The 27,229-nt window shown below is 38.1% G+C and overlaps 1 protein-coding gene and 1 pseudogene across 1 annotated transcript in view; one reads left to right on the forward strand and one right to left on the reverse strand.

Annotated features, from left to right (window-relative positions):
- TSBP1 (testis expressed basic protein 1) overlaps positions 1-27,229 on the reverse strand; it is an 84,109-nt gene that overhangs the window by 6,595 nt on the left and 50,285 nt on the right. Inside the window, exons 17-24 of the mRNA XM_063605263.1 lie at positions 23,796-23,819; positions 23,322-23,342; positions 22,691-22,711; positions 16,594-16,614; positions 15,972-15,992; positions 3,091-3,111; positions 1,210-1,230; positions 452-466 (exon numbers count right to left, since the gene is read on the reverse strand). Coding sequence (XP_063461333.1) covers positions 452-466; positions 1,210-1,230; positions 3,091-3,111; positions 15,972-15,992; positions 16,594-16,614; positions 22,691-22,711; positions 23,322-23,342; positions 23,796-23,819 — 165 coding nt within the window. The remainder of the gene's footprint in view (positions 1-451; positions 467-1,209; positions 1,231-3,090; positions 3,112-15,971; positions 15,993-16,593; positions 16,615-22,690; positions 22,712-23,321; positions 23,343-23,795; positions 23,820-27,229) is intronic.
- LOC106634871 (heterogeneous nuclear ribonucleoprotein A1-like) lies at positions 24,431-26,671 on the forward strand (annotated as a pseudogene).

The raw sequence follows: 27,229 nt of genomic DNA on the forward strand, positions 1-27,229 counted from the left end.
ACTAATGGAATTCAGAAACCAATCTTCCTTTCATTATGTTTTCCTGAGAATCAGGGAGGAGATTCTTTTTCAGAGCCTAGAAGATGGCCAGAGATTGTGGCACCCTTTCATATGAGCTTCATCTTCTCTACAGCAATCTCTTAAATTGTAGTTATTTAGAAACTTGGGGCCTGGCACAGTTGCTCACACCTGCAATCCCAGCACTTTGGGAGGCTGAGGCAGGAGGATCACTTGAGCCCAGGAATTCAAGACCAACCTGGGCAACATAGTGAGATCCTGTCTCAAAAAGAAAAGTGGAGGGCGGGGGGGAAACTTGGAAGTTTCTGGAAGATAGGAACATTCAAATTGGACTTAGAAGCACAGGCCTCTATTTTGGGAGTAGAAACAGGCAGGTCACAAAAGAATTAAAACAATGTAAAATATCAGAGTTGAGAATAGATATGGAACTTACCCACAGGAGTCAGTGCTAAAAACAAAACACAAAAGAAAGATCAGTGAGGATTTTCTAACTCAAGAGAAACCCACCTTCCAATAGTATCCTTCCTAGGTGAATTTAGAAACAGGACTTGGAGGGAGCACAAAACTCTATTTCATCCTCAGGAGTGTTGCTGGCCAATGCTCCATATCCCACTCCACACAGAGGGTTATCTTTAGGATGCCATTTAATTACTATAGGCATTTGAAATCTTGGGTAGGTAATATCAATTCTACTGAAATTCAAACTATTGCATTTCCTGCCTTTCTTTGTTCTTTGATAAGTCTTTCATATGTCTTCTGCAAAACAGTTTTTTGCTCACTGTTCTGGTCAGTTTGAAAAATGTATATTGTTGGTCAATTACCAAAATCACATCTAGTCCTGACACATATTCTTTTTGTCAATCTTAGAGGATTTTCTTTTTTAGTAAAAATTATTAGTTGCCAGATTATAGCACAGAGGAAATAGGCTCTGTTGTGATAGATTAGCTGGGAATATATGCTACCAATAATCTTTGGTAGTAAATAACTAGAATCAAACACAAGACCATTATACTTTGTTACAAAAGGAAAATAGATAAGAAGAATTAAAATTGAAATATGAGGAAATCACTTATTGAAGAAATATTGACTGCTGTAAGGTAGAGGAACTCGTAACACAAGAACATTTGGGAAAAAGAACTTAAAGGTCCTAGGCACAGAAATAGGTAAGGCAAGGAAATGATCCAAACTTACTGATTTTTCCAGAACTGTCCACTGAAAGAGACAAAGGCAAACACATCAGTAGGTACTGGGCATTCCCTTCTTCCCAGTCCCCAAGCCTCTGCATTGAGTGGGATCTGTGTCATTAACAACTAAATTTCATTTATTTAAATGTGAAGAAACTTCATTTCCCTTCCCCCTTCTCTTTGCCCAGTGTAGTTTACAAAGACCTTGTGATAAGCTACTTTAAATCACCTTTACTTATCATTGATCATTAGCAATTTTGTCTAGAATGTCAAGATTACAATTTATAAAAATAGGACATATAATGGTCTTGCTTAGAAGATGTGTGCTAACATTATTTTTTGACATTGTTTGATACGAATTTTTTTTTTAATATATTTTTTTGAGACAGGGTCTCAGTCTCCCAGGCTGCAGTGCAGTGGCATGAACATGGCTCACTGCAGCTTCCACTTCCGGGGTTCAAGCGATCCTCCAGTTTCAGCCTCCTGAGTAGCTGGGACTACAGGTGCGTGCTACCACAACCAGCTAATTTTTGTATTTTTTTGTAGAGACGGAGTTTCATCATGTTGCCCGGGCTGGTCTGGAACCCTGAGCTCCAGCGATCCACCTGCTTTGGCTTCCCAAAGTGCTGGGATTACAGGTGTAAGCCACCATGCCTGGCCTGGTACGAAATATTTAAGATACAGTTGTTACCAAGTACTGAAATATATGTATATCTCTTGTGTTGATGTTACTTGATAAACCTAACATAGAAAGCACAAAATAGGCTGGCGCGGTGGCTCATGCCTGTAATCCCAGCACTTTGGAAGGCTGTGAGGCAGGCGGATGACTTGAGCCTAGGAGTTCAAGACCAGCCTGGGCAACATAATGAGATCCCCATCTCTGCAAAAAAAAAGAGAAAAAATTAGCTGGGTATGGTGGCAAGCGCCTGTAGTCCCAGCTGCTCAGAAAGCTGAGGTGGGAGGATTGCTTAGGAAGTCAAGGCTGCAGTGGGCCATGATCACACCAGTGCACTCTAGCCTGGGTGAGTGAAATGCTGTCTTAAAAAAAAAAAAGCACAGAATAATAAGAAAGCATGAAATTGTAAGAAACATATACCAGGATTGTTTACCAGAGACACATATGTGGAGTTAGGGTATTTAAACCATAGAATGGGAGTTGGCAAAATACAGCCCATGGAATAAATCTAGTATGTTGGCTATTTTTGCATGTCCTGTGAGGTAAGAATGGATTTTACATATTTAAATAGTTGAAATAATAATAATAATAATAATATTTTGTGGCACATGAAAATTGTATGAAATTCAAATTTCAATGTCTAAAATAGTATTTTATTGGGACATATCCATGCTCATTCTTTTATATATTGTCTATGACTGTTTTTGTGCTACAACAGCAGGGTTGAGTAGTTGTGACAGAGACTTTAAGGCTTATAAAATTTAATAAAATATTTGGCTGGGCATGGTGGCTTATACCTGTAATCCCAGCACTTTAGGAGGCTAAGGCAAGGGGATCGTTTGAGGCCAGGACTTTGAGACCAGCCTAGGCAACATAGCAAGACTCAGTTTCTACAAAAAATAAAAAAAAGTTAGCCAAGCATGGTGGCACACATCTGTAGTCCCAGCTACTCAGGAGGCTGAGGCAGGAGAATTGCTTGAGCCCAGGAGTGGAGGTTGTAGTGAACTATGATCACACCACTGCACTCCAGGCTAGGTGACAGAGCAAGACCGTGTCTCAGAACAAAACAAAACCAAAAACACCAAACAAACCAAAAAACACAAAAACCCAACAAACAAAAACAAACATAAAACATTAAAAATACTTGTAGGAAAAATTTGCTCACCCCAGCCCTACAAGAAACTAATTATTAAAAATATATTAGGAACTTACTAGTGTGAACTTGAGGTATTCCTGAAAATCAAAACAAGAAAATAGGTTAATGGCAGCATTTTTGGAACAGAAGTACAGTTCTTTCCTACTCCCAATTCCCTAGTTGTTTTTTCTAGGGTACCATAAAGACTTCTAGCAGAATACAATGAAATATGATGAGACAACAGATCCCTTAGTGTGTTATAAGAACCTGACGGTTTTTACCACCTTTATGTGGTCCAACTTATTGTTGTCTCTCTAATTGAGCTCTCTGCTTTCACCCTTGCCTCCCAGTCAGTTCCCAGTACAGCAGTAAGCGGGACCCTTTTAAAGTGTCAGCAAGACTCCTGCTTAAGAGCCACCAATGGTTCCCCATCTTGGTTTAACAAAAGTCAAAATCACAACAGTGGCTTTCAAAGATGGCCCTGGAAGATCTGTCCCTCCAAATCTCTCTTATAGCTTCTTTTTATGTCACTTTTCATTCTGTTTCAGCTATATGGTACTTGCTGTCTTGCTTTTCCTCAAATAGTCTGGAAATGTTCCTACCCTAGGGTGGTTTACTTGTTGTCTTCTCTGATTGAAATATTCCCCCCTCAGATATTGCCTGGCTAATTCTCTCACCTATTTCATGTTCCATCTAGTAGTTATAGCAATTGCTGAGAATGAGGCATTAAACTTTCCAACTGTAGTTGTGGGTTTTTCTGTTTCTCTTCAGTTCTAGTAGGTGTTTTTTTTTTCCAGTGTGTTTTGAAGCACTGTTGTTTGGTTCATACATATGTAGGATTTCTATGTCTTCTTGATGCATTGATGTTTTTATCATGATATAATGTCCCTCTTTTGTCCCTGGTAAATTTCTTTGCATTTAGGTCCACTTTACGTGATATTAATGTAGCCACTTCTGCCTTTTTTTTGAAAAAATTAATGTTTCATGGCATATATTTTTCCTTCTTTTTACTTTTATTGTTAAATTTGAGGTGACTTTCTTGTAGATAGGATATAGTTAGGTCATGTTTTTAATGTACTCTGGTAATCTTTTAAAAAAATTGGTGTATTTAGACCTACACAAAATAAATTTGTGTGATTTGCCTGATTGTTATGAGAGGCAAGTCCCAATTCTTTCAAGGAGGGGAAGTCAGAAAAGGCTTAATCTCTGCAGCACTAGTGGTCCAAGTTTAGATGTAATAAACTTTATGGAGGAAAAGGCAAAGATCAATCTTTCTTTTTTATCTTGAATTCTATTTTAGTGTTTTCTCTGTTTGCATTTTGCAGTCTGTCCCTTCTTCTACTCCCATTTGCTACATCTTCTTGTTTTTATTATTTCTACCTTTTATCTTTTGGAGTTTCATCTTGTGACCCTGTGGCTTCAGACTGTGATACAAACTTCTTAGTGTATTATTTCCATAGTCTTCCCAGCATATTTTCCCAGCATTATTTCCTCTTGCTTCTCTTTTGCAACTTAACTCTCTAACCAGAAGAACAACTTGATTTTGGTCCTTTCTATGTGGTTTCTTGTTTCTGTGGGCCTTTGACTTATTTAAAAGACAAAGACAGGAAGAAGAAAGAAAGAAAGGAAGGAAGAAGAAAGAACGAGCGAATGAACAAAAGAAAGAAAGAAAGAAAGACCCAAACTAAACCAAAATAGAAACCAAAAACAACAAAAGTGTCAGTGCAAATAAAGGAATCGAGATGCTACAAAAGACCAGAGGAAACTGAGAAAAACAGTAGGAGCTTACTGGTTGCTATTGGACCAATTGCTAAAAATAAAATAAAACAAATCAGTTTTTTTTTTTTAAATTATGTATTGAGTTCCTATTGAAAATCCACTTGGAACACCAGAAAACAGACCTTTGGGCAACATTAAATCTTCTAGGAATATGCTATCTCTTATTAAGTCAATTTTAACTCCACTTTAATAACTTAAATATCCAGGCCATTTTGAATGGCACGTATGATGGGTTATATGAGTGAAGGCCACTTTTTCTAATGAAATAAAATATATTTTTGAACATTCTTAAACTAGGTCACATTCTTTCAGGAGACTGGCTAATAGTTAAAGTTTACTAATTTACGTTATCTCTTCATCGTCTTTTTTGTCTTTTCATGTTTTCTCTTCTTTTCAAATCTCTACTATTATACCAGCTCTCATTGTATTTTTTTTTACAGTACAGAAAGTTTATTTGTAATTAAAATGTAGTTGAGTTTAGCACCTTTTCTTTTTCTTTTCAGCTTTTATGAGAATTTAAAACTCTTCAAGAGTTAGTAATACTTATTTTAAGTTTTGCTTCTTTTACTTTTTTTCCTATTTCAGTCTCTAATCTCAAAATATCTGTTCTCTTCTTCACCGTTCATTGTATTCTCCTTCTAGATTTCCATTACTAAGTTTACTTACTCTTTGCCTTACTGTGGTAGGGCAGGTCTCACTAACGCAGGCCTCCATAACAACTGTTTCAGCACTGACTGACTGGTTAAGTTAAATGTTGAAAGCTGATAGAGCCAGGCTAGAATGTAACAAGCCCACCAAGAGTTTGCCTAGGCCTTTCCTGGGCCTTGAAGCATGACAAGATTACGAAGGAATTCTTAACAGGACCGGTTTAGGATGAAAACAAGTTTATTGGGGGGTCTGAAGAAACTCCCCAGGCCTTCACAAACAAGTTTATTGGGGGTCTTCTGAAGGAGACAAGATAAGGGTAATCATCCCAGCACCTGGACCCATTTAGATTAAGTAAATTTACTGAAGCTCTAGAGGAAAGCCTTCAGGACTCACATCTTAGTCACAGATTAGAAGAAGTTAATCACTTATGTCTTTAGATGAATGCATGCTTACACGTAGACATATAGCTTAGAAGGTATATTGGCTCTGGAAAACTTTGTAATTTTCAGTTGGTCTGGCCAAAATTTCCAGGCCTTCTCTCTGTACCTACTTATATAAATAAAAACTGTCTTCTTTCTCAGTTCATCTGCATCTCATTATTGGGCCATGAAGAAAAGCAGCCTGATTCTCCTACCTCAGCCTCCCAAGTAGCTGGGATTACAGGGTGTGCCACCACACCCAGCTAATTTTTGTATTTTTAGTAGAGACGGGGTTTTGCCATGTTGGCCAGGCTGGTCTTGAACTCCTGACCTCAGGCAATCCTCCTGCCTTGGCCTTCCAAAGTGCTGGGATTACAGGCATGAGCCACCACGCCTGGCCAGGTCATATGTTTTTTAAAGGTCTGTATTGTCAATAAAAACTGGAGGCAAATTGGAACTGAGAAACATTTTTCTTTTCTTTTTTAAGTTGCAGTGCTTGCAAGCAAGTCCTGTCTTCAGAAGAACTGGCTCACTTAATAAGAGACATAGCAGGAGTTTAAGGGGCATAATCTATAAAGTTAGTCAGTTTACCGATTATTCTCATTGGTGGAAAAATAATTCTCCATCATAATTATATATTGGCAAGGGTCATAACACATTTGTATGGCAGTGAAACAGCAAAATAACTAACATGAACTCTTTTTTTGTTTAAAGGACCTTCACCCATTCCTGCATGTAAGTTAGGACAATTTTAGAACACTAAGATAAAATGCAAAAACAGCAATCATGGAATTTTTGAAACTAACTGTACGACTAAGGGGGAATTATGTAAACAACTAATTATGTTTTGTTAAAGATTTATGGGAGCATTGTGACCTGACCAAGGACAAAGACGTTCCCAACCTCCTCTGACTCTTGCTGGCATCCAGATCTCTGTGTTCCTCAGTCATCTCTTGATTCTAACTCCTGTGCATAATTTCCCCATATACCCCCTCCCACAGAAACCCTCCAGCCAGCCTGAAAGACATTAGAAGGGTGGTACTTTAGAATGCTGGTTCTCCATCTTCTCGGTTTGCTGACTCTCCAATATAATCTGCTTTTCATCCCACCAACCCTTGTCTCTCATGTCTGGCTTTTCAGCTGCAAGCAGCCAAACCTGGGTTTGGTTACTTACATTTATGTGTATCAATATTGTAAAAATCAGCACTAAAATTGTTTCCATTAGGAAGCCAGCAATGTAAAGCATATGAACTTAAGCCTTTATTTTAGGTTGCAGTGCTAAATGGAACTATTATTCAATATAAGAACATATAAAGCAAGTTGTCTGTCCCTCCCTCCCTCCTTCTCTCCTTCCCTTCCTTCTGGTTTTCTTTCCTTCTTTTTTCACCTCCTGCCATCCTCAGTTTATCTCATGATACAAGGTTTTTCTGACTGTCATGTTTAATGTCAAGTGCTCAGGCAAAATAGATGATTTGGCTAGGCTAACGAAGTATTCATTTTGCAGTATTTCCATTTTTTTAGTGCATTTTCTTATGATTTTGAGGAAATTTTGCTTTCTCTCTACATTTCTATTTTGTTCCTTGTACTGTTAGTGCTTTTCCTTTTCTTTAATTTTGTTTCAAAATAATCAAAATTATTCTGTTGATTATTTTTAAATACTTTTCATTTCATTAATTTTTGCCTAATAAAAGTAGGACATTTTTATTATTGTGTCCTACTTTTGAGATTTTTCCTTTTTTAATCATCTTGAGCTCATGTTTAGTTCATCAATTTTTATTAATGAATAATTTCTATTAAAACCATTTACCATAATAATTTCTCTCTAAATGATATTTTGGCTGTATCCGAAGTGTTTTGATAAGTAATGATTTTATACTCACTTATTTCTATATATTCTGTAATTTCTCTCACAATTTTGTTTGTAACCTGTGGATTATTTGGTTGTATGCTTTTTTGTTTCTAAATATGTATATGTTAATATTTTTTGTTATTTATTTCTGTTTTGTTGCCTTGTGCTCAGAAAATGTGATTTATATTATGTTGAAGTGTACTTTGAAATTAGTTGAGGCTTGCTCTAGTTGAAGGAATTGGTGGTCAAGTTAATCTTTTCCATCTGTGCTTGCTTGGTGGAATGTTCAGTGTACATTACTAGATAAAGCTTTCTAAAATTATGTCAAAGCCTCTCTAGCCTTACTAATTTTTGTCTGTTTTATTTATTTATTTTATGAGAGAAATATTATTAAAATATCTTTATTTAGTTACAGATGTCTTTGCTATTTTGTCAGTTTTTGTTTTATGTATTTCAAAGGCTATGCTATAAGCTCACAACTTTCACTTATACTTTATCTGATATTTGCACAATTATATCAAGTTTTGTTTTGTTGTTAATTGCCTGGTTTTTTTTTTTTTTTTTTTGAGACAGAATTTCGCTCTTGTCACTTAGGCTGGAGTGCAATGGTGCAATCTCAGCTCACCGCAACCTCTGCCTCCTAGGTTCAAGTGACTCTCCAGCCTCAGCCTCTCAAGTAGCTGGGATGACAAGCATGTGCCACCATGCCTGGCTAATTTTGTATTTTTAGTAGAGACAGGGTTTCACCATGTTGGCCAGGTGGGTCTCGAACTCCTGACCTCAAGTGATCTACCCGCTTTGGCCTCCCAAAGCGCTGGAATTACAGGCATGAGCCACCGCACCTGGCCAATTGCCTGGTATGTTTTAAAATTTCTTCATTTAAATTTTTCTGTGTGTCACCTTATTTTAGGTATATTTCTTAATAGAGTTTAGCTATTTTTCTTATTTTTTTTTTACAGGAAAATAGAAAAATTAAAAAAATTTAATTCTTTTAATTACATCTGAGAGTTTCTAGCTTTTAATCTGTGAGTTTAATCTACTATTGTATAATATTGTGCTAAGCAACATATTTAGACTTTTTTAACCCTCATTTAAGAAAATTTGCTTTTTATTTGCTTTCTCTTTTTCTTTTTTCTTGCTTTCTTGTGGACTAGTATAGTTTTCTTTCTTCTTTTTATTTTCCCTATGGGTTCAGAAGATGTATGTCACATTTCTATTATATTAATAGTTGTCTTTTATTTTTGCCATAAATATCCAAATGTATATATTTAATGAGATGAAAAGTTAATCAGTACATCTGACCTTTTGTCAAATTATCTTAGTTCATAATCATTAGCCTTGTCTCTAAGGTTTTTTTCCCTAATGCTTTAGGTCTACTCATTTTAAAGCACACTAATATATTTCTCCTTCACTCTCTCCTTCTCCTTCTTCTCTTCCTGCTTTTTTTTTTTTTTTTTTTTTGACAGGGTCTTGCTCCTAGGCTGGAGTGCAGTGGCATGATCACGGCTTACTGCCGCTTTGACCTCCCAGGCTCGAGCAATCCTCCCGCCTCAGCCTACTAAGTAGCTGTGACTACAGGCATGCACCACCACACTCACCTGATGTTTGTATTTTTTGTAGAGACAGGATTTCACCATGGTGCCCAGCCTGGTCTCCAACTCCTGAGCTCAAGCAATCCACCTGCCCTGGCCTCCCAAAGTGCAGGGCTTATAGGTGTGAACCACTGTGCTCAGCCTCTTTCTGCTTTTCCTTCTCCTTCTTCTCTTCCTTCTCTTTTTTTTCTTTATAGTCAACATTTTAGATTTACTATCATGTTTTGTTGATTTGTTTTCTTACATATGTTTCTTGGTTCTAACTTCTTTTTGAGTTTTTACTCAAAAGTAAACTCCCTGAAATTTGTCCCTTTGATAATTCTTTCATTGGGGACCTGTGTTTAATGAGTTTCTATGTTCTTGAATATACAAAATGACTTCATTTCAGTCTCACTCATAAATGATAATTTTGCTGATTGTATCTTATGGGTTTATAGTAATTTTCCTTCAGTCTTTTGATGATATTGTTCTGTTGTATTCTTTTTAAAATTTTTTTATTTTTAATTTTTATGGGTATATAGTAGGTGCAAGTAGGTACATGAAATATTTTGGTACACTCATACAATGTGTAATAATGTGTAGTAATCACATCAGGGTTAACTGAATATCACCTTAAGCATTTATCATTTCTTTGTGTTACAAACATTGCAATTATATTCTTTTAGTTGTTTCAAAATGTACAATAAATTTCCTTTGACTATAGTCACCCTGTTGTGCTATCAAATATTAGATCTTATCCATTCTATCTAACTATTTTTGTACCTATTAACCATTCCCAATTTTTCTCTCTCCTGACTACCCTCCCCAGGCTCTGGTAACCATCATTCTACTCTCTATCTCCATGAGTTCAATGTTTTAATTTTTAGTTCCCACAAATGAGTATGGACATGTGAAGTCTGTGGTTCTATGCCTGGCTTATTTCACTTAACATAATGACCTTCATTTCCATCCAGGTTGTTGCAAATGATAGGATCTCATTCTTGTTTGGATTTCATTCTTGTTCTGTTGTATTCTGGCACATATTATTGCTAATGAGATGTCTAGTGTTAACATGATTTTTTGCAGGTGATCTGCTTCTCTGGTTGTCTTTATGATTTGCTTTTTAATGTCTGTTTGTCAGCTTACTACGATGAGTTTTGGCACATGTAAGTGTGTGTGTGTGTGTGTGTATATATATCTGTCTGTGTGTTTTAAAGTTATCTAATTTCAGCTTTCAGTGGACCATTTTGATCTGAGGATTTATGTCTCTTTTCTTCTGGAATGTTATTAATTATTACGTTTAAAATTATTACCTGACACTTATTCTTTTAATTCTCTCTTATCAAATTCCATTACACTTGACCTCATTCTATTTACAGCTCTTCTTTTTCATATTTTCAATATCTTCTGTGTATTATTTTGAGCTGAGATTTTCAATATTTTCCATGTACTATTTTGAACTGAGATTTCCTCAGTTCTATCTTCCAGTTTACTCTTTTAAACTGTGATTAATAATATTTAAATATTATTTACATATAGTTACATTAGAATTTATATATTATCTAATCACTGTTTCAATATTAATAACTTTCTTATTTTCAAGATTTCAGCTTGGTTCTTTTTTAAATCTGCCTGTTCTTTCTTCAAACTATCTCTGAAATATATATACGTATATATATATATTTTTTATCTTTTTAGAAAGGATAGTCTTTCTTTTATTCCCCAATAGGTAAGCCACAACCTATCAGAACTCCAGCCTTTTGTGGCCTTTTCATGCTATACTAGCTGTCATATGCCGTATCAGCTGCCTTACCGTTTAAAATTTTATTATCTCCTTCACCTCCTCCATTTAGGCATTTCTTCCCTCCTATCTTATCAAGGTTACTTATGACATTCATTTTGCAAAATTCCTTGTCAGTTCTTACTCCAAAAATTTATTGCTTAGCTGTTTTTGATGCTGTTGTTTATTTTTTCCATATTGAAATACTATCTTCTCTTGAGTGCTGCGAGACACCCCCTTTACTGGTTCTCCTTCTTTCTCCCTGCTCACTACTTCTCTATATGCATAGTTAGATTTTTCTCATTCTAAACTTCTAAAACTGATTAATCCTTACCCCTTCATTTTTACATATACCTTTGATTATCTAATTTAGTCCAATCGTCTTAAATGTTACCTATATGCTGATTACTGTCTAATTTATTTCCCACCCAATCTCTCCCTAAATCTTCAGACTCAAATATTTAATTGCCTTTTGATATAGAGTATATGCTTGGATGGGGGGCAGAATGTTTAGTGGGATTTTTCTTGTTACTCCCAAATTGACAAGTAGGATCACAAAGCTGAGGAAAAAGAGGTTATAACTTCCCATTATCCTCCTCAGCAAACTGAGGTGAGACAAGCCCTCAGGAGGGATTGCAGCATTGCCAACTCCATAATTAAAAGGGAAAGGATTCTTGAGGCTGTGCAGTGCAGAGGTGCTGCTCGCCGGCCTTGACAGATGATGGCCAAATTAGCTCTCCTATCTCAAGTGTCACCCTTTTTCCAAACAACATAAGCAAACAACTGTAAAGGGCAGGAGATTTAAGAGTCTTTAGAGTTGTGAGTAGTTAACAAAGGAATGGTGTTGTACGGGAGGAAGGAATAGTGCTTTCTTTTTCTGAAGGCAAATGAGTAGCACTTTGAGATTTGCTTACAGTGATTGGGGGTATCTGTGAGAAAGGATGTGTGGCAACCCATCTTCTGGTTGAATAGTGGATTTGTTTATTTGTTTTGTGCCTATCTGAATGAAGGAAAATAAAATTGGAGAGAGACAGTAGTGCAGAGTGTCCTTGTTCTGTGATAAGGATTCTTGAACCTCCTGAGGGCTCAGTGGGCAGTGCAAAATACATCCTGGCTTGAGCCTTCTTGCTAGTATGTCACTCAAGTGGGTGGCCTACTTGGTAAGGGCATCTCTGCAGTATGAGAAATGAAGCGTATTGCTGGAGAGGGAGTTGAGGGGCTCTGGAATAGGCAAGACTAGAGTCAGTACTCCCACATCAGGGACTATGCATGGTTGAGTTCTTGTATGTTCCTCCAAAGAACTGGAATATGTATTCTGCAAGACATTTGGGTGTCTGCTCTAGATGACATCAAAGGGCAGTCAGTCTCAGGTTCTCAGAGAAAAGAACCTACAACTAACAGAGGAAGGAGATTGCATGCCCCAAATCCATCCTCTCAGCCTCAACAGTGGGAATTATAACAACAGTGGGAATTATAGCAACAAAGAGAGTGGACAGGAAGGGGAAGCACATTGTATTTCTCCTCCCCATTCTGAGTCAGTGTGCCTGAGACTGGCCATTAGGAGAGGAGAGGGTTTTAAAGGGGGTGGCTTGAGCATTTTAAATAATTTAGCATAACTAGAAAATTATGGGTTCTAAGACATCATTAAATGATAGGAAGGAGACACATGGCAGAGAACATGCTTGAAGCTTGCTAAGGTCAGATTATTTAATTAATTAGTCCTAAATGTTCCAGGCATCTAGAACCAAGCATACACAAAACTGAACTCACAATAGCATCCTATAAATCTGCTCTTCTCCACTACCTAAATCAATAAATAGTTTCATTCGTCAAGTTGCTTAGACCCCAAATCTAGGAGTAACCCTTGGTGTCTTCTTTTTCCCTTAAAATCACATTCAGTCGAACAGCAGGCCCTGTTGGCTTTGCCCCCAAAATAAATAAAATCTGAAGACCTTCTTCCCACTTCCACTCTGATCACTCTTCTCATTGCCACACTCACCTTTAGTTTCAGGCCTCTTAACTGGTCTTCCTGCTTGCCCTCTTGAGCCCTCACTCTCACCCCAGTTAATCCTCCACAATAATAGAGTGATCTTTTAAAATTATAAAGTAGACCCTATCATTTCCCTGTTCAAGCCCTTCAGTTACTTCTCATGATGCCTAGAATGAAATCTGCAATTTTTTATTAAGGACTGCAGGGCCCGACATAATCTGGCTCTTGTCGCTCTGGCCCTACCTCCTGCTCTGCCTCCTTCTTTCTAGCCTGGCTGGCTGTTTTGCACCTCCATAGCAGGCATGTGCATGTTGTACTTGTTCCTTTTGCCTGAAGCACATTCCCCCTTCTATACCATCTTTCTTTAGTCTGTTACTCTTCTTATTTTTCTACATGAATTTATCTGCCTGACATTTACTACATGTTTACTTGGCATTATTTGCCTGTTTTATCTCAACATATAAACTCCTTAAGTGCAAGGACTTTGTCTTGCTCATGGCTATATTTCCAGTGCTTAGGATAATGACTGGCCTACAATAGGCCAATATATATTTGTTGAATACATATATTTTTAAAATGCATTAATATCTTTGAAGGTTTTTTCTTTTTTTTCCTTTAGTGTTTACTTGTTCAATGCTGTTAGGTTTCTTATTTTAGTCTTCTTCAGATTGCTCTAGTTATATTTCTCTGGGTTGGAATTCTCCAATTTGTTGGGGCTTGTGAGGTATCACTCACATGGTGCTGGATTTTCTCATAGATTTCATAACTTTTAGTAGTTTCTTATTCCTTAGGGGCTATCTTTCATGGATATTCTATGATATAAATACCCTGGGTTGTGGATCCCTTCTTGGTGGCTATTGTCCTAACTTCCTGGGTACACTGCCACTGAACCAGATCTCAGCTGTTTTAACTTGGAATATTATGCACACTGCATGGGTAGCACTCCTCCAGCAGGGCTCTGCACCCTGGACAGATCTAACTCTGGACCTGTGTGGGTGGCTTTGTTTTCATGCCTGGGGCAGATGGGTGAAGATATTTTGGCTTCTCCGCATGGAGAGGCAGTGTGTTTTCTGCTCCTGGCTTTACTCCAAGTGGTGGAATTCCAGTTTTCTACATGTTGTATCTTGAGGCTTTGTCCACCATCTAGGATCAGGTGTTGAAACCCTACCTTTGTTCCTGAGGCAAAGCTGCCACCTCTGTTTCCTCATCCCCTCACCATTCCTCCCAAGAGCTTAACTTTAGCTTTCCTTTCTTTATATGTGTTCCTATATTCCATTTCTGCTCCTTGGAAATCACTCTTACCCTCCTTCTTTATGCTTAGGTATGGCTGTGTATTTTTCATTTAAAAATATTTCCAGCCAAGACTTAGCCAGCCAAAAATGAGGTGTTATAACCCCTAGTTACTTTGGCATTCCTTTTTTCTTTCTCCCTACCCTTCGGATATTGGATTTTTACATTATTTCCCTGCCCATCCTCTTTGATGACTCCTCTGAAAAGGACACTATGCATTCAATTTGGGTTCTGGCTTGTAATTTCTAGCTGTGAGACCAATAATCCCTTCTCCTGAACTTTGGTGGGCCTTGGTCTCTGTTCCCAATTATATGGCCCATGTGCAAACATAGACATCTGGAATTTCCAGCTTCATTTCTGGGTCTCAACCACTGAGTATGTATTTTCATCTGTGCAGTGAGAATACGTAGCTGATCAGCCTCTTTGCTCAGGCTTCAGAAAGGTATGTGGATGGGGATTTTGGAGAGACACTCACTTATAATTCTTTGTTGACAGTTCCAATTCTCTTCACTCAAATACCAATGTCTTTGTCCTAACATTATTGAAATTAGTAAAATGTTGTTATTATGAAAACTATATCCGAGTGTGTTTAGAAGGAACTGGAGGAGGACATATAAGCATATTTGAAATCTGTTAGAATAACATAGATGTCTTTCATGTTTAAAAATTGGAAAATTTTACCTACTATCTGGATTAAGTGAGATGCTTTGACAACTCTAGATGTGAATTCTTGCATGAAGAGGTTGGCTGGAGCTGGGCAGCAGCTACCTTCTTCAGACTATGCGTGTCCTCCCAGTTTAACACAGTTCCCAGGAGACTCACCTCAACTTGCTCATTTACTGACCTGCCTGGGCTCTTTTGGCATCTGCATTTTTAACCTTGACAGGAACTTTGGGTTTTAATATTAATGTGATTTAATTTCAGGATGAGGAATCTCAGCTGATATTGGGTTTGCTTAAATCATTTGTAACTGAGATATGAGAACCAGATTTGCATTTTGGAAAACTAGGACATAGTGTGAAAGGTGCTTTCACGAATTCTATATTAAATATCATCATTGTCAACACTTGATCTGGTTTAAAAATTGAGTCACTGTTGGTATGTGTTACCTTGGAAGTTGAGTTTAGAACTAAAATAATGGGGCTGGGCGTGGTGGTTCACACCTGTAAGCCCAGCACTTTGGGAGGCCAAGGCGGGCGGATCACTTGAGGTCAGGAGTTCAAGAACAGCCTGGCCAAATGAGGAAACCCTGTCTCTACTAAAAATACAATAATTAGCTGGGCATGGTGGCTTGCACCTGTATTGCTAGCCACTTGCGAGGCTCAGGCAGGAGAATCGCTTGGACTCGGCAGGTGGAGGTTGCAGTGAGCCTAGATCACGCCACTGCACTCCAGCCTGTGTGACAGAGTGAGACTCTGTCTCAAAACAAAACAAAACAAAAAAACCTAAATAATGGGAAATATTACAGTTATGAATCAAAAAGTTTGTCTTGCAGTCCTAATCTGGAGGACTTTGGGTAATGTAGAAGCAAATGAATATGAGAAATATGAGTCTCAATCTTTTGGATACTTAGAAGTAGAAACATCTAACATAAATCTCCACATATGACCAGCTGAGAAATAAAGAACTTACTTGCAGTTCTCTGCGAAATTACTAAAAAATAAGCAAAAAGAAATCCATTTAATTTTTCTCAAATGGAGAAAACATAGCATTATCTAACATATTTTGTTGGAGTCTGTGAGGGGAGGACTTGTGTGGGCAAAGAAGGAAGCATTCCAAACCGCCCTATAGATTAGTTTTAGATTAGTTTTACAATGCAAAACTAGATATAAGATTAGGCAGTGATGATGTGATGAAATCAAAGGTAGGGTTTCCTTAAAGGCCCTCTTCATTTACTGGACCCAACAGCTTTGGGTATAGTCTCGGGTAGAGACTGCCATATCTTTCTGTTTCCTTTGAATAGCATTATAATGTTTGAGAGAACACTGAAAGCCTCTCTCCATTTAAACATCATTATGGATTTCATCTCTCAATAATTCTGCTTATGTGTTATTTCATAATATTGTTCAGTTTATTACTGATGAATCCTAGCTTAGTCCCTCTTTTAATTAGTGTTTAAAAAGATTCTCTGTAATATAGACCATGTAGGGTAATAAGGAAGCAAGGGAATAATGGGAACCGCAAATCACTTTGACAGAAGTGAAGTGAAGGGGACCAAAGAGAACCAAAGTAGAAAAAGACATGTAATACTTACTTATAGGTGCTGCCAGCTGACCTAAAAAAATTAGATATCAGTGAAGATTTGTTTGAAAGGAGCAAGTTTCCTTCTAGGGAGAGATATTTGTGTTGGGGAGAATCTTGGTAGTCACACAGCTCTGGATGGCAATGGCTAATTCTCTGTTAATAGCTCCAATTCTTTATGACTGCATTCTTGGGTAAGTATTTGGGTCAGTTTCTTATCTCTTACAAAGGGGTTAGTGGAGTGATTCTAAGGATTAAATGGGATAATGTAATTAAAGCACCTATATAATTCTATAGGAGGTACAAAGTACATATGTGTTTGAAATCATGTAAATGTAAGCTTCCTTCTCAGGGAGAAGCTAGATTAGCAGAGGGCAGAGGAAACTGGGAGCTTTGAGTCAGGTAGCTGCACACAGAGTTAGAAATGAGTAGGGTAGGCCAGGCGCGGTGGCTCACACCTGTAATCCCAGCACTTTGGGAGGTAGAGGCAGGTGGATCACGAGGTCAGGAGATCAAGACCATCCTGGCGAACACTGGGATGTTCTAAAAATACAAAAAAATTTCTCCTCCCTATTCTGAGTCAGTGTGCCTGAGACTGGCCACTAGGAGAGGAGAGGGTTTTAAGAGGGGTTGGCCTGAGTGTTTTTAATAATTTAACATGATTAGAAAATTATGGTATGCTACCAGGCTACAGTAAGCAAAACAGTATGGCACTAGTAGGAAACAGACACATAGATCAATGCAACAGAATAGAGAGCCCAGAAATAAGGCCACATGACTACAACTATCTGATCTTTAACAAAGCTGATAAAAACAAGCAATGGGGAAAGGGCTTCCTATTCAATAAACGATACTGGGATAACTGGCCAGCCATATGCAGAATATTGAAGCTGGACTCCTTCCTTACACCACATACGAAAATTAACTCAAGATGGTTTAAAGATTTAAGTGTAAAACCCAAAGCTATAAAAACCCTGGAAGACCACCTAGGCGATACCATTCTGGACATAGAAATGGGCAAAAATTTCATGATGAAGATAACAAAAGCAACTGTAACAAAAGCAAAAATTGACAAATGGGATCTAATTGAACTAAAGAGCTTCTGCCCAGCAAAAGAAACTGTCAACAGAGTAAATAGGCAACCTACAGAATGGGAGAAAGTTTTTGCAAACTATGCATCTGGCAAAGGTCTAATATCCAGCACCTGTAAGGAACTTAAACAAATTTACAAGACAAAAACAACCCCATTAAAAAGTTGGCAAAAAAAAGGGAATAGATACTTTTTAAAAGAAGACATACATGCAGCTCACAAACATATGAAGAAAAGCTCAACATCACTGACTGTTAGAGAAATGCAAGTCAAAACCACAATGAGATACCATCTCGCACCAGGCAGAATGGCCATTATCAAAATGTCAGAAAATAACAGATACTGGGGAGGCTGTGGAGAAAAAGGAACAGTTTTACCTTGTTGGTGGCAACGTAAATTAGTTCAACCATTGTGGGAAACAGTGTGGCAATTCCTCAAAGACCCCAAAACGGAGCTACCATTCGACCCAGCAATCCCATTTCTGGCTATATGCCCAAAGTAATAAAAATTGTTCTATCATAAAGAAACACACGTGTGTTTATTGCAGCACTATTCACAGTAACAATGACATGGAATCAACCTAAATGCCCATCAACGATAGACTGGATAAATAAAATGTACATATACACCATATAATACCATGCAGCCATAAAAAGGAACAAGATCATGTCCTTTGCAGGAACATGGATGGAGCTGGAGGGCGTTATCCTTAGCAAACTAATGCAGGAAGAGAGAACCAAATACCACATGTTCTCACGTACAAATTGGAGATAAATGACGAGAACACATGGACACAGAAGGAAACAACAGGCACTGGGGCTTATTGAAGGGTGGAGGGTGAGAGGACGTAGACAGTCAGGAAAAATAACTAAGGGGTTCTAGGCTTAATACCTGGGTGATGAAATAATCTGTACAACAAACCCACATGACACAAGTTTACCTATATAACAAACTGCACATGTATCCCTGAACTTAAAACTTAAATAAAAATAAAGAAAGCAAGTTGATACTACTTATCATAATATTTCCTTACAAGTAAATAAAGGAAAGCTAAAAAAAGCCAACCAAAGACATAATGAAATATTATTTGGCCATAAAAAGAACTGAAGTACTGCTGCATGTTATCATGTGGATGAACCTGGTAAACCTTATGCTAAATGGAAGAAGCCAGTCACAAAAGACCTCCTATTGTTTGATTCCATTTATATGAAATGTCCAGAACAGCTGAATCTATAGAGACAGAAAGAAGATTAGTGGTTGCCTGGGGCTATGGTGTGGAGAGGGTTTTGGGTTGGGGGATAGTGGGAAGTGATTGCTAAACAGAGTTTTTCTGGGGGGTGATGAGAATGTTCTAAAATTCATTCTGGTGATGGTTGTACAACCCAGTGAATATACTAAAAAGCATTAAATTCCACACTTTAAGTGAGTGAATTGTGTCATATGTTAATATCATCTCAATAAAGCTGTTATTTACAAAGATAAAAAAGATAAAATTATGGGTTCTAATGCATCATTAAGGGACAGAGAGGAGATATTTTCCAGAAAACATGCTTGAAGCCTGCTAAGGTCAGATTATTTAATTAATTAGTCCTAAATATCCCAGGCATCTAGAACCTAACATATGCAAAACTGAACTCACAATAGCATCCTATAAATCTGCTCTTCTCCGCTACCTAAATCAATAAATAGTCTCATTCGTCAAGTTGCTTAGACCCCAAATCTAGGAGTAACACTTCGTGTCTTCTTTTTCCCTTAAAATCACATTCAATCGAACAGCAGGCCCTGTTGGCTTTGCCCCCAAAATAAATAAAATCTGAAGACCTTCTTCCCACTTCCACTCTGATCACTCTCTCCTTGCCACACTCACCTTTAGTTTCAGGCCTCTTAACTGGTCTTCCTGCTTGCTCTCTTGAGCCCTCACTCTCACCCCAGTTAATCCTCCACAATAATAGAGTGATCTTTTAAAATTATAAAGTGGGCCCTATCATTTCCCTGTTCAAGCCCTTCAGTTGCCTCTCATGACACCTAGAATGAAATCTGCAGTTTTTATTAAGGACTGCAGGGCCTGACGTAATCTGGCTCTTGTCGCTCTGGCCCTACCTCCTGCTCTGCCTCCTTCTTTCTAGCCTGGCTGGCTGTTTTGCACCTCCATAGCAGGCATGTGCATGTTGTACTTGTTCCTTTTGCCTGAAGCACACTCCCCCTTCTATACCATCTTTCTTTAGTCTGTTACTCTTCTTATTTTTCTACATGAATTTATCTGCCTGACATTTACTATATGTTTACTTGGCATTATTTGCCTGTTTTATCTCAACATATAAACTCCTTAAGTGCAAGGACTTTGTCTTGCTCATGGCTATATTTCCAGTGCTTAGGATAATGCCTGGCCTACAGTAGGCCAATATATATTCGTTGAATACATATATTTTAAAAATGCATTAATATCTTTGAAGACTTTTTCTTTTTTTTCCTTTAGTGTTTGACTTGTTCAGTGCTGTTAGGTTCCTTATTTTAGTCTTCTTCAGATTGCTCTAGTTATATTTCTCTGGGTTGGAATTCTCCAATTTGTTGGGGCTTGTGAGGTATCACTCACCACTCAACTCACATGGTGCTGGATTTCCTCATAGATTTCATAACTTTTAGTAGTTTCTTATTCCTTGGGGGCTATCTTTCATGGATATTCTATGATATAAATGCCCTGGGTTGTGGCTCTCTTCTTGGTGGCTATTGTCCTAGCTTCCTGGGTACACTGCCACTGAACCAGATCTCAGCTGTTTTGACTTGGAATATTATGCACACTGCATGGGTAGCACACCTCCAGCAGGGCTCTGCACCCTGGACAGATCTAACTCTGGACCTGTGTGGGTGGCTTTGTTTTCATGCCTGGGGCAGATGGGTGAAGATATTTTGGCTTCTCTGCATGGGGAGGCAGTATATTTTCTGCTACTGGCTTTATTCAGAGGGGCCTAATTTCAGTTTTCCGCATGTTGTATCTTGAGGCTTTTGCTGTCATTTGGGAGCAGATGTTGAAACCCTACCTTTGTTCCTGAGGCAAAGCTGCCATCTCTATTTTTTCATCCCCTCACCGTTCCCACCAAGAGCTTAACTTTAGCTTCTTCTTACAATGTGTTCCTATATTCAATTTCTGCTCCTTGGAAATCTTACCCACCTTTTTTATGCTTAAGCTTGGCTGTATATTTTTCATTTATAGATATTGCCAGGTAACACTTTTTAAACTTTTATTTTAAATTCAGGGACACATGTGCAAGTTTGTTATATAGGTAAACTTGTGTCATGGGGGTTTGTTGTACAGATTATTTTGCTACCCAGATATTAAATCTAGTTATTTTTCCTGATCCTCTCCCGCTCCCACCCTCCACCCTCTGACAGGCCCCAGTGTCTATTTTTTCCCTCTGTGTGTCCATGAGTTCTCATCATTTAGCTCCCGTTTATAAATAAGAACATGTGGTATCTGGTTTTCTGTTCCTGCATTAGTTTGCTAAGGGTAATGGCCTTTAGCTCCATCCGTGTTCCAGCAAAGGACATGATCTCATTCTTTTTTTGGCTGCATAGTATTCCATGGTGTATATGTATCACATTTTCTTTATTCAGTCTACCATTGATGGGCATTTAGGTTGATTCCATGTATTTGCTATTGTGAATAGTTCTGTGTTTAACATAACTGTGCATGTGTCTTTATGATAGAATGGTTTATATTCCTTTGAGTCTATACCCAGTAATGGGATTGGCCAGCCAACCCTTAGCTATCCAAAAAGCAGATGGTATAATCCCTAGTTACTTTTGCATGCTTTTTTTCATCCCCTCTACTAGGATGATATATAGGATCCAAGACCCTATATATCTATTGGGTCTTGGATTTTTACATCTTTTTCCTGCCCATACTCTCTGATGACTTCTCTGAAAAGGACACTATGCCTTCAATTTGGATTTTGGCTTGTAATTTCTAGCTGTGAGACCAGTAATCCCTTCTCCTGACCTCAGGTGGGCATTGGTCCCTGTGCCCAATTATAGGGCCTATGCCCAAACATGGGCATATGGATTTTGCAGCCTCATCCCTGGGTCGGAACCATTGTCTCTGTATTTTTATCTGTGCCGTGAGAATACTTAGCTGATCAGCCTCTTTGCTCAGGCTTCAGAAAGATGTGTGGATGAGGACTTTGGAGAGATACTGGCTAATTCTGTGTTAATAGCTCCAATTCTCCTCTCTCAAATACCAATGCCTGTGTCCTAACATTATTGAAATGAGTAAAATGTTATTATGAAAACTGTATCCAGAGTGTGTTTAGATGGAACTAGAGGGGAGTATGTAAGTATGTTTGCAATCTGTTAGAGTAACCCAGATGTCTGTCATGTTTAAAACTTGGAAAATTTTACCTACTATCTGGATTAAGTGAGATGCTTTGGCAACTCTGAATCTGAATTCTTGCATGAAGAGGTTGGCTGGAGCAGGCAGCAGCTACCCTCTTCAGACTATATGTGTCCTCCCAGTTTTACACAGTTCCCAGGAGATTCACCTCATCTCACTCATTTACTGACCTGCCTGGGCTCTTTTGGCATCTGCATTTTTAACCTTGACAGGAACTTTGGGTTTTAATATTAGTGTGATTTAATTTCAGGCTGAGGAATCCCAGCCATGTTAGGTTTGCTTAAATCATTTGTAACTGAGATATGAGAACCAAATTTGCATTTTGGAAAGGTAGGACATAGTGTGAAAGGCGGTTTCACGAATTCTATATTAAATATCATCATTGTCAGTGCTTGACCTGGTTTAAATATTGAGTCACTGTTGGTATGTGTTACCTTGGAAGCTGAGTTTAGAACTAAAATAATGGGAAATACTACAGTTACGAATCAAAAAGATTGACTTGCAGTCCTAATCTTGAAGACTTTGGGTAATGTAGAAGCAAATGAATATGAGAAATATGAGGCACTTAGAAATAGAAACAACTAAGATAAGAAAAGTCCCCACATATGACCAGCTGAGAAGTAGAGTACTTACTTGCGGTTCTCTGTGAAATTACTGAAAAATAAGCAAACAGAAATCCATTTAATTTTTCTCAAATAGAAAACACATAGTATTATCTAATATATTTTGCTGGAGTCTGTGAGGGGAGGACTTGGGTGGGCAGTGAAGGAGGTATTCCAAACCACCCTATAGATTATTTGGTTTTAGATTAGTTTTATAATGCAAAACTAGATGTAAGATTTAGCAGTGATGATGTAATGACGAAGTCAAAGGTAGAGTTTCCTTAAAGGCCCTCTCCACTTACTGGACCTGAACAGCTTTGGGCATAGTGTTGGGAAAAGACCACTGGATCCTTGCACTATAATGTTTGAAAGAGCACTGAAGGTCTCTCTCCATTTAGACATCATTTTGGATTTCATCTCTCTCTCTCTTTCTCTCTCCATCCCCCTGAAAATTCCTCCTACTTGTTATTTCATAGTATTGTTCAGTTTATTGTTGATGAATGCTAGCTTAGTCCCGCTTTTAATTAGTATTTTTTAAAAATTATAGGGCAAGGAGGGTAATAAGGAAGCAAGAGAAGAATGGGAAACTCAAATCACTTTGACAGAAGTGAAATGAAGGGGACCATAGAGAACCAAAGAAGAAAAAGAGATGTTATACTTACTTATGGGTGCCATGGGTGGACCTAAAAACCAAATTAGATATTGGTGAAGATTTCTTTGAAAGAAACAAGGTTCCCTCTAGGGAGGTATATTTGTGTAGGGGAGAAACTTGGACACCTTTCTGGGTCTAAATTATGATTCTATGACTATGTATTCTTGAGTAAGTATTTGGCTCAGTTTCTTATCTCTTACAAAGGGATTAGTGGAATTATTCTAAGGATTAAATGAGATAATGTAATTAAAGCACTTAAATAGTTCTAGAGGAGATACAAAGTAAATATATGTTTGAAATTATGTAAATATAACTTCTTTCTCAGGGAGAAGCTGGATGAGCAGAAGGCAGAGGAAACTGGAAGCTTTGAGTCAGGTAGCTGCACACAGAGTTAGAAATGAGCAGGGTAGAGACAGGTCTCTAAGCCTTGCAGGGAACAACAAGAACAACAACAGAAAACAGTGGAAAAAGAAATTGAACTTACCGCGGGGTACTGAAGGTGGACCAGCTGAAAAACAGAGAGGTATCTTAGCAACTGTTTTTTCTCCCATGATATTTTCCTTTCTATGTAGAGAGTTTCTTCTTGGTAGGTCATTATAACAATAGGGAAAACTTTCCCTTTGGTATTCATTTATTTTAATATGAATCAGCAGAATGTGAACTTTCAAAAAATCATTAATAACTTCATGGAATTTTGATGATGGGAAAGTAAATAGTTAAAGTAGTATGCACCCCAAGCCTGGAAATCTTAGCTGTACCAGGGAAAGGAGAGGTTCCAGAATCCTACAGTGGTGAAAACATGGACATACTGATGGCAAGTGAAATGAATCCAGCTTGCAACTAGACCAGAGACAATTATCTCCTTTTTCTTTCCCCTTTGCTCAAATTGTCTTTCAGTTTGTTAAGTCCCTTGTAATATATCATTTTGACCTGCTGATAAACTTTCTCCCCTGCCCTTTATTTTTTAATAAAATAGTAAGTTTGATTTTTTCCATAGAGTTATTTAAAATGTGAGAGAATGATGTGTCACGTGAAAGCAAAACATGGAGGAAATAACAACTTAAAGTTGTTATTTAAAGTTTAGGCTTAAATCCTCTAAAGTCTCTAAAAGGTGATACAAATTTTTCTTAGATGTTTTGGAATTTAAATGTGGAAAAAAGAGACCAGATATGGCAGGAGGTTCAAATGAAAAAGGGTTATAGAAACTTCTTATCTACTCCTTTCTCTCCTACCATTTTTTCCCTCTTTAAGATAGTCTCTTGTTGATGGGCTTTGAAATTTTGTAAAATTTTTTTCTCTGCTCTGACTTATCTCTTCCCTTTTTGCAGTGACTGGTAACTGCTTGAAATCCTGCAGGGGATTGTAAATTGATAGTCTTAAAACTTTCCAGTACATCGTTAATAATGCAGAGAGGTTTTGATAATGAGACAGCAAGAGGCCAAGATGTATCTCAAGCCCTTTGTATCCCAATATGGGCAGATAAAGACTCTTGGACTCCACTAGAGACCAACTGAGTCCTAAAGGAGAGAATTCAATGAACACATAGACTTACTGATTGTGTGAGGATGCGATCTGACTGAAAAACAAGCAAAGATACTTTTTGTTACCCCTTTCTTGTTTCTTTTCCTACTCATTTTTTTTTTCTATTGGTAAATTTACTAGTGATATACTTGCTTGAACTTTTTTTTTTTTTAATCAAAGGCACTAGAAATTTCCAGAAAACTAATTATCAGCTGGTTGAATTCTGGATAATGGAAAAACAAAAGGCTGAGAAAATAGAACTTCAAGTTCCATGTTGCAACTCAAGTTCCAATAGACATCAGTGGACTTTGATAAGTGCACCACAGAGAAACAAATAAATAACTGACTAATTGCCTGTATAGATGACTTATCTAGAAAGCAGAAATGGATCTATATCATTTTTCTCTCATTTTTTTCCTTCTGCATGGGAAGTTCCTAACATTCTTTAGAGTCATGTAAAAACTTTTTTCTCAGGTCTTTATTTTTTATGCGAGTCAGTGAATGTTCTAGAAACTTATTAATAATTTATTTATGCCTTTCTGCCCATGGATGCCATGGAAGAAGCATCATTAAAGTCTCTCTTCTCCTGGCCGTCTTGTCTAAGTCAGAGTCTCCTAAAGAGCCAGAACAACTGAGGAAGCTCTTCATTGGAGGGTTGAGCTTTGAAACAACTGATGAGAGCCTGAGGAGCCATTTTGAGCAGTGAGGGACACTCCCGGACAGTGTGGTCATGAGAGATCCAAACCCAAGCGCTCCAGGGGCTTTGGATTTGTCACATATGCCACTGTGGAGGAGGTGGATGCAGCCATGAATGCAAGGCCTCACAAGGTGGATGGAAAAGCTGTGGAACCAAAGAGAGCTGTCTCAAGAGAAGATTCTCAAATACCAGGTGCCCACTTAACTGTGAAAAAGATATATGCTGGTGGCATTAAAGAAGACACTGAAGAAATCACCTAAGAAATTATTTTGAGTAGTATGGAAAAATTGAAATGTTTGAAAACATGACCGACCGAGGCAGTTGCAAGAAAAGGGGCTTTGCCTTTGTAACCTTTGATGACCATGACTCCGTGGATAAGACTGTCATTCAGAAATACCACAATGTGAATGGCCACAACTGTGAAGTTAGGAAAGCCTGTCAAAGCAAGAGATGGCTAGTGCTCCATCCAGCCAAAGAGGTCGAAGTGGTTCTGGAAACTTTGGTGGTGGTCATGGAGGTGGTTTCAGTGGGAATGACAACTTTGATCATGGAGGAAACTTCAGTGGTTGTGGTGGCTTTGGTGGCAGCTGTGGTGGTGGTGGATATGGTGGCAGTGAGGATGGCTATAATGGATTTGGTAATGATGGAAGCAATTTTGGAGGTGGTGGAAGCTACAATGATTTTGGCAATTACAACAATCAGTCTTCAAATTTTGGACCCATGAAGGGAGGAAACTTTGGAGGCAGAAGCTCTGGCCTCTATGGTGGTGGAGGCCAATACTTTGCCAAACCATGAAACCAAAGTGGCTATTGTGGTTCCAGTAGCAGCAGTAGCTATGGCAGTGGCAGAAGATTTTAATTAGGAAACAAAGCTTAGCAGGAGAGGAGAGCCAGAGAAGTGACAGGGAAGCTACAGGTTACAACAGATTTGTGAACTCAGCCAAGCACAGTGGTGGCAGGGCCTAGCTGGTACAAAGAAGACATGTTTTAGACACATACTCATGTGTATGGGCAAAAAACTCGAGGACTGTATTTGTGACTAATTGTATAACAGGTTATTTTAGTTTCTGTTCTGTGGAAAGTGTAAAGCATTCCAACAAATGGTTTTAATGTAGATTTTTTTTTGCACCCATGCTGTTTATTGCTAAATGTAATAGTCTGATCGTGACACTGAAAAAAATATATATTTGTGTTCTGAGTAATGGAAAAATAAGGGACCAAGGAAATTGGAACATTATCATATCACAATGTGGATGCATACATTTTGGCTTAAGATATGTTAGACACTGCTGGAGATAATTGAGTTTCAGTCATGAAGGGAAATGGTCAAACTTACAAGAGGATCCTGTAGCTGAAAAACAAAGATAAATCAACGTGTACAGCCTGCTGAAAAAGGAGCTAGTTTTCGTACTACTTTCCTGAAAGGAAATATCAGAAATGGCAACGGAAGAAACATCCTTCTTAGGGCAGGGGCATAGAGCGCTGTGCTGGGGAATATACCTGCCATCATGCCTTGTGGGGATTCTGCCTTCTGCTTAGTATAGGAGGCTGCAGGAAAGGGAGATGATTGATCTCTTTTTGCAGTGAGTGGTTACTGCTGGAAATCCTGCAGGGGATTGGTAATTTCTTTAAACTGTGCTGCCTTTACCTTTCTTCTCCCTATTTCTGCCATCCTGTGAAAGCTTTCATTTATTCATGCAA

This window comes from Pan paniscus, chromosome 5 (genome assembly GCF_029289425.2).
Source record: "Pan paniscus chromosome 5, NHGRI_mPanPan1-v2.0_pri, whole genome shotgun sequence".
Taxonomy (NCBI): domain Eukaryota; kingdom Metazoa; phylum Chordata; class Mammalia; order Primates; family Hominidae; genus Pan; species Pan paniscus.